We start from the raw sequence: 11,068 nt of genomic DNA on the forward strand, positions 1-11,068 counted from the left end.
TTCCCAATGTAGATTACTACTTCTAATAAGGATGCAACTATGTGTAAACTTTCCCTATGAATATTGGTATTTATATAGTGTAAAACACAAATAATAGTTTTTTTTTCTATCTAGATGTGGACGCAACCCAATGGGTCAGGTCTAGGTTCGTCGAGCTAGACCTATCTTTCGTTGACACATCTAGGTCATAGTTAGCAAGTTCCCGATTAAATTATGATTAAAAAAAAAAATCTCTGATTTTTTCTTTCCATTTTTTTGACGCATTTTTGGCTTTCGACATTTCAAAACCAAACCTGTTTATCATCGGTGTTTTGCTTTGCTGATATATTGTTATTTCCCACCTATACTAATCCTCACTTAAATACCAATTTTATGAAGCTTGGATTTTAGGTAAGGGTGTGGTTTATTTAAGGCCTAGGCTCTAAACAATCAAACTAAGGTGCATATTTAAATAGTGTCGAAAGATGTTGTTTCAATATTGAAAATTTTTGTGATTACTTGAAATTGATTTTTATCTTTAATTATAAAATTTAAAATTTAAAATTTTAAAAGTAGTGCCGATCGAGCAAATCTTGGAACACTTGATAATCTTGAAAATTGAGGGCCCGAAAATGCATTACAAAATGCACTCTTTCTAAAATTTGAAATCTATTTTTTTTCATGTCCATACATCTTGAGGTCGAGATGATCAATTTGAGGAATTTTGGGTTTCAAAACAACCTCTTTTAGTCAATTTTTGAGGTGCGCCCTAAATTGATTGTTTAGAGCCTCGGCCTTAGATAAAATTTTTCCTTTGGGTAATAGATGGGATCTAGAAAGTGTAAAGCATTCATCTTAAAGATATATGCAAGTAGGTGTTCCATCTAAAAACAATAGAAACTGACGGTTTCTTACTAGAATTATTATTTCTAATTTTTAAAATTTATTTATTTTTTCATATTCATGATCTAGAGATTACATATCCTTAAAAATTAAGTCTTAAAATCCATCACAAAAATAGAATGCATTTCTACATATGCGGGCTTGGCCGCATAGAAGCCAAGTCATTTTTTTAATAGTAGCCCATCCATAGACTAATCAGATTCATGATTTTGATCACTAAAAAATTGTTTGAATTTTCCATTATACTACACTTGAATCATCTATCTCATTCAAAAACTCAAGAACGTGTCTATTGTAACCATTTAAAAAACTTTATTCACTTATTTTTAAGCAAAACAAAATTATTATAAAAAAAAATTATTCAACTATTTGATGTCACTTAATAGAGAGACAAGTAAATTTTCAATGACAATAAATCTACATCACAATATGATGTTGAAATTCCTTCAGGTTAAAAATGTATCCATCTTAAGGTTGCACAAATTGAATGGAGAGGGAAGATTTATTGTCATGAAATTGTACCTCTACAACATATTGAACTCAATTCATTCAATAAGATGGATACTCTTCTTATTTTATTTTATTTTTTGTAATGTTTTATAATCCAAGTGTGGGCGTGCTCCAAAGGAGCTCTTTTCTTACTCCTCCATACGATATTGTTACATGTAGAGAGCCATGTGATTTGCGAATAGGGAGTCATGAGGTCTCTCTCACACACGATTTGATTCTTTATTGTTGACACAAGTTGGTTTTCCTTTGTTGATTATTTGGAGATGATGTGTAGTCATCAAAGTATCCGACGATCTATATTCAGCTATATTACTTCAGAGAGCGATTACCTGTTTTTTTTTTTTTTTTTGGTTGTAATTGCCAGACAATGCATGAATAGCTATATTATATCGTTCTTGTTGGTCGAGTACATGCGATTTATAGAACTTGGGACGAGTGTAACCTTGAAGTGAATAATTTTCTTGGAGCCGATTACTATTCTTCCCGGATACTATGAAGTAAAGGAGTGCTTCTAGAAATATCTCAAGGATCGTTTTTTTTTTTTTTTTTTTAACGGTAACGTTCGACTTATTATTAATTCATGTGTAAATACAAGATGTTCAAGCAATGACACAATATTACAAAAAAAAAACAACCAACAGAGAGGGAATATGGACTCCTCTTTTAGCAAGAAGAGAGATGCTAGAGGTTATCTGAGTTAATGGGTCGTTGAGGGAAGAGAGATAAAAATTAAAGGAGAGAGAAAGGAGTTAATAGAAAGAGGGTTAAAGGAGAGAAGAGAGGAAAAACATTGATTTCTAGGAAAAGAGAGATGAGAGAGAAGATAGAGATAGTACAAATGGAGTAGAGAGAGAGGAGAGTGTTACCTATGAAAATGGCACGTGATCTGCTGCTGTTGTTGTTGCAGGCAACTGATGAAGGCGAGTGGTTGTTGCAGGAGAGAAGGATGAAGGTGAGCGGTTCTTGCAAGCGAGAGGGGTGAGGAGTTAAAGCAAGGTGCAAAGAGTTTTATCGGGGGAAGAAGTTCAAAAAAAGCTTCCATTTTCAAGTTCTATGGTTTTCCACGGAACTTTTTTTATCACTAAAGTGAGAAGATGAATAGTAAAGGGAATTCCTCTTTTAATCTTACCTTTTTTATCAAACACAATATTTGAATAGTAACATGTAAGTTCCATCTTCTAGGAACTAACTTCCTGTTATCAAACATGCCCTACAAGTAAGGCACACCTCTGGGTTTTATTGGAAGATTTAGCTTTGGTGTTGGAAACCTTACAGTAACTTGAAATCTTTGTTCAACTCTTATTATGAATTTTAAAATTTCAAAAATTGTGCAAATTGAGCATCTCTATAAATACTCTAAAATCTCGAAAATAGAGTATCTAGATAACTTGTTACATAATAACTATGTAAAAGCTTTTCCGTTATAGAAATCTTCAAAGTTAGAAAAAAGGTCAGTAATAGGGAAGAAAATTGAGAATTTAAAAGATAGTTAAATGAAGAAAAAGTTATTTTTTGGGGGGGATGGGGGGGGGAGAGGGGCAAGGAACGAGTGGATCTGAATCTATGCTCAACTCCTAGCTCAATGGGTTGGGTCCAGGTCCACTTGAACTAGATCGATTCACCCCGAGCCCAATCGACCTTACTTGTCCTCAGATCCAGAAGTGAGCTACGAGCAGTGTTTTAAAACTTGATGATTTTCGATATGGGTCACCGATCCAGATAGGAACGGGTCATAACCGGATTTGTTCTGGGATGGTATGGGTGCCTGTCGAGTTTCCCCCTAAAACCCCACCTCTTATATTTTTTATTTTTTTATAAGCTTATCCAATGTTTTTTTAAGTCCTCTTGAATTCCCATCCAAAAAACCCTATTTTTTTAATTTGTAATTTATTTTTCATAAATTTTAAATCATTTATTCGAACTTAACCAAACCCAACTCAAATTAGATATCCAACAAATTAGCATAGATTTATAGGCAAACGATCCACCCCGCCGATCCGAGTTGTAAAATGCTTGACATAAAAAAAGGAAAAAAATTGGAGAGAGAGAGAAGTTAAAGCATGCTTGAAAGAGAAAAAAGCTATACACTGAGAGGTTCTTGAGAATGGCCCGAGGTCTTAGCGGTAGTATTGTCGAGCTCTATTGTGGGGTTTTAATCCATTCTAACAAAAAGTTAGGGGCTCAAATTTTTACCGACTTACTACTTTTACTTTAAAAGAAAAAAGGAAGAAGAAAAGCTCTCGGATAAAAATAAATAAATAAAATAAAAATTATGTAGAGTTGCCAGGAATGAGGGGTCATGTAGAGAGATAAAACAAGAAGAGACCTCTGGAGAGAAGTATTTCTACCTCAGGAGCGTACCGTGTATTTATTCCTACATGCTGCTGCATGTTCCAAAAATAGCAGGCCAATATTCCATGTGACATAAAAAAAAGTGACAAATTTCTCTCTCTAGCTCTTTCTCTCTCTAAACTCCCCAGAATTCAATCCATGTTTTCTCGCGGGATTCAAAAGGAAACCAGGGCCCTAAACTCTCGGCCCCTTTCTTGCATTGTCAGGGCTGAAAATTCACTAAATTTGGAATACCCCAACCCCAAAACTCTGTGTCTCAGCAAATTTCAGGGATCTATTCAAGAGAGATATGGAAACCATTGCAGAAAGGACATTTCCAGGATTTGGAGGGGAGGGTCCCCTAAAAAAGTGCCACTAGGGCAAATGGGCACCCTGGAGTTGCCTGTTCCTGGTCTGTGTCCATTGAGCCAATGGTTAGGAGAGGCAGATTCAAAGGTATATGTCGTAAAAAAGCTTGAAAGATCAAAATTTGAAGGTACCCAATTTCTTCAGTCTGTAATTCTTTGATTTTATACCCTAACAAATGCTTGAAAGAATCAAAATTTGAAGGTACCCAATTCTTCTTTCTCTGTATTCTTTGATCCTTGTTCTTGGTTTCTCTCATTTTTGTACCTAGAAAAGCCTGAAAGATCAAAATTTGAAGCTACCCAATTTCTTCTGTCTCTATTATTCTTCTTTTGATAGTGGTTTTTTTTGGCTCCTGTCCATAGAAAAGCTTAGATGTCTTCTGTTTTTCGTTCCATTTTGTTGGTTTTTCCTTGTTTGTATTTTAGGTCCTACACCAATAAGGCATTGAGGACATTTATTCAGAGGAGGGTGTTACAAAAGCTTGGAAGCTCAATTTTTTGAGGTACTCAAATATTTTTCTCTGCAATTCTTTTGTGTTTAGTTTTCATTCTGATCTTTGGGACAATGGGAAAATTCTTGTGTTGGTGCCCTTCAAAATCAGACTTTGTTCCTCATTCTCTCTCATGCCTTTTCCCATCATCTGATTGGCCATCCAGCTTCTCAGACCGGTTCACAACGGGGGCCAAATTCTCAAAGGAGGGGGCGGGGCATGATGGAACATTGGGGGCTCTTGATGGCCATCAGAGCCTGCTCAATTACCTCGCAAGAGTCTTCTTTATTCGCAACCTCGTCTCAAAAAAGAGGAGGCGATTGGTCGTGGCTGGTTATGACCTCGACATGTCTTATATAACTGATCGATTGCTCGCGATGTCCTTTCCGGCTGAGCATATGCGAGCCATGTATCGAAATCCTCTTTGGCAAGTCAAGAGTGTGCTAGACATGAGGCACGAAGGCCATTACAAGGTCTCCTCTCTCTCTCTCTCTCTCTCTCTCTCTCTCTCTCTCACACACACACACACACACATTTATTTGGCTTACTGTATTTTGAAGCTGAATTTCTGTATATTATGGTCTTTGGTGACCTTTTGGCCTTTTGGTATGTAGACAACTGGCTGTTGCATTGTGCTCTCTCTCTCTCTCTCTCTCTCTCTCTCTCTCTCTCCCGCCCCCCGTCCCCCCCCCCACCCCAAAGAAAAAAGGGCCCCTCCCCCAAGGGGTTTCATATGCAATGGAGTTATTGCAGTATGGAGCTTGAATTTCATTGTGTACTATTCCATCTTTTTCTTCGCCGTTATGTTGCATTTGATTTGGTAAAAAATCTTCATTCTTTGCAAAGTTGCTTGGAAAATCTTTTTTATTTTTAAATAAAAGAATTGAAGGGAGGTGGTAAGGGAAAAGCTAGCACAAAGTAAGCAAAAACCCATAATACAAAGAAAAAACGGAAACGTATATCAATCAATTAGTGCTGCATAATTCATATTGAGTAAGGATATTTCTACCTCTACACTATTGTGCATTATTTACTGATCATTTTTACAACAATAAAAATTTGTAAAGTTTAGCGTGACAAAGTTGTGAAGCATATCCCTAGACCAGTCCATTTGTAAACAAAATACAGTTACTCCCATCCCCCTCTCTCACTCTATCTCTAAATCACATGTCCAATCATGAATTCTTACTGTGGAAATGGATTATTTGCAGGTGTACAACTTGTGTGCAGAACAAAATTACGACGTATCACATTTTCATGGTCGTGTTGAAGTATACCCATTTGATGACAACCATGTCCCCCCACTATCTTTGATCAAGCTCTTCTGTGAGAGTGTACATGCATGGCTTTCTAGGGATCCCCAAAATGTGGCGGTCATACATTGCATGGTAAGTGGTAGTTATAAGGTGGTATGGACCTACATGTCCATGGTTTTTTGCTTGTGTTGACACACCGTAGATGTTGTCACCATATTGTCTGATACTTTAAAATCCTAGATCCTTTAATATTTCTTCTTGAAATCTCACTATAAAAGAGTATTTATCATCCTTATCTTCTGAGCTTTATCCCAACTATTTGGAGTCAACTACACGAATCCCTGTCTCCATTCCGCTCTATCAAGGGTCACATGCTTAGTGAGATTACATATCACCATATCCCTTCTCACTACTTTTATCCATGTCCTTTTGGGCCTTCCTCCTACCCTTTTAGATCCTTCCATTTGGACCAAATCCCTTCCTAATTGGTGTTGTTCTAGGATGAAGTTGCATGTGGCCTGACCATTGAAGTCTACTTTCCCTTATCTTATGAGTCTTGTCACTCTAAATGTACTTAATGTTACCTAAAATCTCACATCTCCGTTGTCTTTAAATGGTGTACGGATTGTTTTATATTTGAAGGGCCAATTTTTAGATTAACATTTTTATACTTGTTAGATGCTGATTCATGTATCCATATCTATATAACATGGTGCATGGATGCTTGTAACTGAAAAGCCAATTTGGAGATTAATGTTTATGATGCTCGTATCCATGTCAGATGTTGACAACTATGACATATTCGTGTCTAAGTAATGCAGGTGGTATGTTATTCATGCTATGATGGCATCACAATATATTAATGCCATGATGCTTTGATGGCATCACATCATCTGAATGCTATCATGTTAAATGGTGTACGGATTGTTTTATATTTGAAGGGCCAATTTTTAGATTAACATTTTTATACTTGTTAGATGCTGATTCATGTATCCATATCTATATAACATGGTGCATGGATGCTTGTAACTGAAAAGCCAATTTGGAGATTAATGTTTATGATGCTCGTATCCATGTCAGATGTTGACAACTATGACATATTCGTGTCTAAGTAATGCAGGTGGTATGTTATTCATGCTATGATGGCATCACAATATATTAATGCCATGATGCTTTGATGGCATCACATCATCTGAATGCTATCATGTTAATGATGATTTCAGTCATGAAATTACATTTACATCAGTGGTTTGTCGAATCATGACATTGTTTATGGGGTATGTTATAAAGTCATGTTATGATGTTATCACTCTATATCAATGCTATTTTATCATAACTGCATTATGTCATATCAATGCCATGATGCATGGCTTTATATTGGTGTTACTACAAGCAAGCTTTGACCATTTGGTTTGATATGGTTCAAGCCAAACTAGATCATGAGTCAGCTGTGCTCATTTGCTGGAATAGACCATTTGAGTTAGTCAGCCTGCTAAATTAGTAGTTTCATAACAAGTATTGTGTTGGGGGATTTTCAATGATTTTATAATTACATTTAGTTTATTGAGATATTTTCAAAACGTTTATTTTTGTGAACCTCTTGAATAAAATAAAAAGGAAGCAAGTTACAACTATAACAAAAATATAAAAGAAGAAATTGATATATTTTGGGTGGTCAAATTAGGATCATGCTAACCTACATATAGAAAAAAAGGAAAATAATAACAATAATAATAAAAAAATGAGTCATTCTAACCCTGGCTTCCCTGGTTCATGTGATTCTTTTGCAGGCAGGCAAAGGTCGGACAGGCTTGATGGTATGCTCGTACTTGGTTTTCACTGGCATGTCAGCTGATAATGCACTTCAGTTGTATGCTGATAGAAGAACCACGAATAATGAAGGGGTAAGTTTTTCTTCAAGAATTATATTCTCTAAATTGTAGCAAAAAAGTTAATGTGTTATTGATATATGCATCTAAGTATAAATAAAAAGGTCTGATGTTTAAGGCTTTGTGGATCATAGGTTGGAAACCCCTGTTGATTTTTGTATCCAAGTTCTACTGGAATTCATTTGAAAAAGGATTTTTATTGAAGTTAAAAATAGGAAATGACTCCGGATTTCAGAAACCTTTTGAATATTTAGCTGAATTTTAGCTAGATTTTACATGTAGAAAAACGAAGCAATTAAAATTTTGAAATGAATTTGAATACCTGTAAAGTCAGTATATGATGGCCAAAAGGGTGCCCAGTAATTTCCATTTGGGTTTTTGTTGGTTTTGCAATGCTAATGATAGAATGAATCACTAATGTAATATTTTCTCCATTTGTAGAATAATTTTCTTATTTCTGGAAATAATTTTGGTGGCATTTTCTTTGATTCATGACGGTGATTTTTAATAAAAAAGAAATTTGTTTTTTATTCTGTTTTAACAGGTTTCAATCCCAAGCCAGCGACGATATGTTAGATACTGGTCTGAAATTCTGAGTTTTCCAAGAGGTTTAAACACTACTCCTGATGTCAATGTACCTCAACCACAGAGTAGAGAACTCCGGAGAATACGCCTCTATGACACCCTTGACATTAACTCCGTCTTCTTCGTTGTTTCTGAACTACAAGAGGTATAACATCTGTTGTTTTTTTGGTAATTTGAATTATTTCTATTCCCCTGTATTCAAGATGCAGTTTTTTTTTTTTGGTGGGGAGCAAGGGGGGGGTGGGGGGGTGGGGGGGGGGGGGGTTTGGGTGTACATTCCATTGATCCTATGGAGAAAGCTCAGGTTTTACAGTCTGTATGGAGAAGGGGATTTTGATTATTTTCTTTGGAAGTCGCAATAGTTTCTTCATACATCAATGTGGGGGAGTTTTACTTAGGGTATGACAGTATATTTGTCTTTGAATGTAAGATGAATGGTATTTTCTTTTATTATTGTTATCAGTAATATGTTACATTAATGGATGAAACAGAACCCTGGCCAAGCTTACCAACCACCAGTAGAGCTCACTAGGAAGTATTGCAGACAAATGAAGCAAGGGCAACACCACACAAGCAGCCCCCGATATTACCTCTCTTTTGTCAAGAAAGAAGGTGATGAGAAGGTAAAGGAACAGGAGGTACCGCGCTTTGTGGTGCAAATGGACACCGAAAGCTCGGATCCCTACAAAAAGACATGTCTTGACTATTATTTTGATTGTCCATTGCAGGTAACGCTCTAAAACTGTTTTTTGCTTTCTCTCTCTCACTCTCTCTATCTGTCCATCAGTAGGGTTGACTACCCATTTTTCCAAGGAAAAGTTTGAAAATGATGTACATTCATCCTCTCGAGCAATTTTAGAATGATCGTTTGTGAGCAAGGGATCTGGTGTGGTTTAGAGAGAGAGAGAGAGAGGAGGGATGTAAACGGGTCTGGTGTGGATGAATCAAGCCCGCACTGGTGTTTGTCACGCCTCGACCAGGACCTAACCTATTGGATTTGGGGCTCAGACCCAGACTGGTTATTCTATTCTGGCTCTTTATGGAGAAAAGTACTCAATAACACGGCGATGCATTTATATAAAACTTCCTATCGCAATACGTCTGACCTAGATCCAGTCAAGTCTATGTGGTCCCCAATCCGACCCGCTTGGTCCAATTTCCTAGTCTAGACCCAAACCTACTTGACCCAGTTGACCAGACCCAATTCGTAGGAGAGGAAGGAGAAGGGGAGGGGGAAGAGGAAGAGAGTCATGGCCAAAATCCTTGTAATTTTAAACCAGACTCGGAATTTTAAGTACTTAATTATGCAGAATTAATACCTTAATAATCCTTTTTCCTTTTCCTTGGTAATAGTTTTTCCTCTTTTCAAGTATTTGTTTCTTTATGACAGGTAGCTGGAGATGTGCGGGTTGTTTTCTATGAAAAAACTATTGGTGGACGACTTTTCTATGCCTGTTTTCACACCGCCTTTATAACTAGCAGCTTGTTACAGGTATTCATCCATAATACAATTTCTTGATTTCTCATTTGAACATAGTAGAAACATGTTGATTTGTAGCTTAATTCTAGCTTATTATTTATAGGTAACCATGAAACAAAAATCAACTTATAGATGGTGTTCTAATAAAAACAATTTCCTATAAATGGTGTTAAATCTGTTAAAAACGATGTCTATTTTTGGATTTCTCTCTCATACACAGAGGTAAGTAAAGAGAAAAGGAAAAGTATACAAAGAGACCATTTATTTTTAACACAAAGAGGTCACAATCACTCTTGTCCATCAGATTTCAAATCAAGTGGTTGTGAGTATGTCAATGACTAGACTCAAAGTTCAAATACAATTTCTTGAAATTTGCGACACACCCCAAACCGTCCAACTTGAGATAATGACTAAGAGCAATTGTAACCTTGTAACAAAGATAAAGGGTCTCATGGTATATAATCCCGAAAAGGAACTCCCTCATGCATGAAAATGATCTGTGCAGTTTTCACGTCGGGATTTGGACAAAGTAGGGCGAAAGGGAAGATCCATATGTGGCCCTACCTTTTGCTTAGAACTGCTCTTTGGACCCGCAAATTCCAAACACCCAAACTTTCCCCTCCATGAAGCCTCTAACCTCCTCTCTGATTCTTTCCATGAAAAAGAGGCCCTTCATTGCTCAAGATGAAGGTCCCTGTATTCATATATTGATTAAGTAATTGTAATTCTAGTTGATTGGCTGATTTTCTCTGGCTAATTCTACTTGTTTTTCTACTGTTGTCTCTCTTTTCATGGACTGTTTTGTTATTGAGGTGGATTCGATCTGTTTTTTGGATCCCATCTTCCTCGGTGTAAAGACACATCAATTTGAAGAAAAACTATATCAAAGTTTTGATTCGTTAAAATTCATGGAACATTTGACGGATATCCGTGACTGTCCATTGATTTGATTTATGTATACTTTCTCTCTCCCTCTTTGTTCATTCAAATGGATATAGCTATCAAGTGAACTGCCCTTTGATTTGATTTATGTACTTCTCTCTCCATTGAAATGGGTACAGAAACGTCAGCAAGATATCCGTTCAAGTAAAGAAACGTGCCAAACTTAAAAGGAAAAAGTTTATATAAGGTTGGATGGAGAATTACATCTGCGCCTCAAAAATCCATCGAAAAATGTTGTTTTAATGTTGAAAAACCCTCTAATTGATTATCTCGATATTGAAATGTGTGAATATGAAAACAAAAAAAAAAAGATTTTGAGTCTCAAAAATAATGC

At 36.3% G+C, this 11,068-nt stretch overlaps 1 protein-coding gene across 3 annotated transcripts; it reads left to right on the forward strand.

The window, feature by feature from the left end:
- Positions 1–4,061: 4,061 nt before the first annotated feature.
- Positions 4,062–10,697, forward strand: PTEN1 (Calcium/lipid-binding (CaLB) phosphatase). Of its 3 annotated transcripts, none has more exons than XM_088850074.1 (9): positions 4,062–4,293; positions 4,518–4,594; positions 4,749–5,055; positions 5,794–5,970; positions 7,629–7,742; positions 8,272–8,457; positions 8,804–9,040; positions 9,703–9,804; positions 10,298–10,697. In XM_088850074.1, exons 3-9 carry the CDS (start codon positions 4,930–4,932, stop codon positions 10,478–10,480), a joined length of 1,125 nt encoding a protein of 374 aa, XP_088706200.1. In that variant the 5' UTR covers positions 4,062–4,293; positions 4,518–4,594; positions 4,749–4,929; the 3' UTR covers positions 10,481–10,697. The 3 variants fall into 3 exon arrangements, with proteins under 3 accessions (XP_088706200.1, XP_006848727.2, XP_088706199.1); XM_006848664.4 differs by having other exon boundaries at positions 4,062–4,219; XM_088850073.1 differs by having other exon boundaries at positions 4,062–4,179.
- Positions 10,698–11,068: the final 371 nt, after the last annotated feature.

The sequence above is a fragment of the Amborella trichopoda genome, chromosome 10 (genome assembly GCF_054954075.1).
Source record: "Amborella trichopoda isolate Santa Cruz 75 chromosome 10, AtrichopodaSantaCruz75HAP2 v2.0, whole genome shotgun sequence".
Taxonomy (NCBI): domain Eukaryota; kingdom Viridiplantae; phylum Streptophyta; class Magnoliopsida; order Amborellales; family Amborellaceae; genus Amborella; species Amborella trichopoda.

Bases quoted from the DNA above. Each gene is read 5' to 3' on its own strand.
- PTEN1 (XM_088850074.1), top strand. From the start codon at position 4,930: ATGTCTTATATAACTGATCGATTGCTCGCGATGTCCTTTCCGGCTGAG. The intron at 5,056-5,793 runs GTCTCCTCTCTC...GATTATTTGCAG, and splicing joins GGCACGAAGGCCATTACAAG to GTGTACAACTTGTGTGCAGA. The intron at 8,458-8,803 runs GTATAACATCTG...TGGATGAAACAG, and splicing joins TTGTTTCTGAACTACAAGAG to AACCCTGGCCAAGCTTACCA.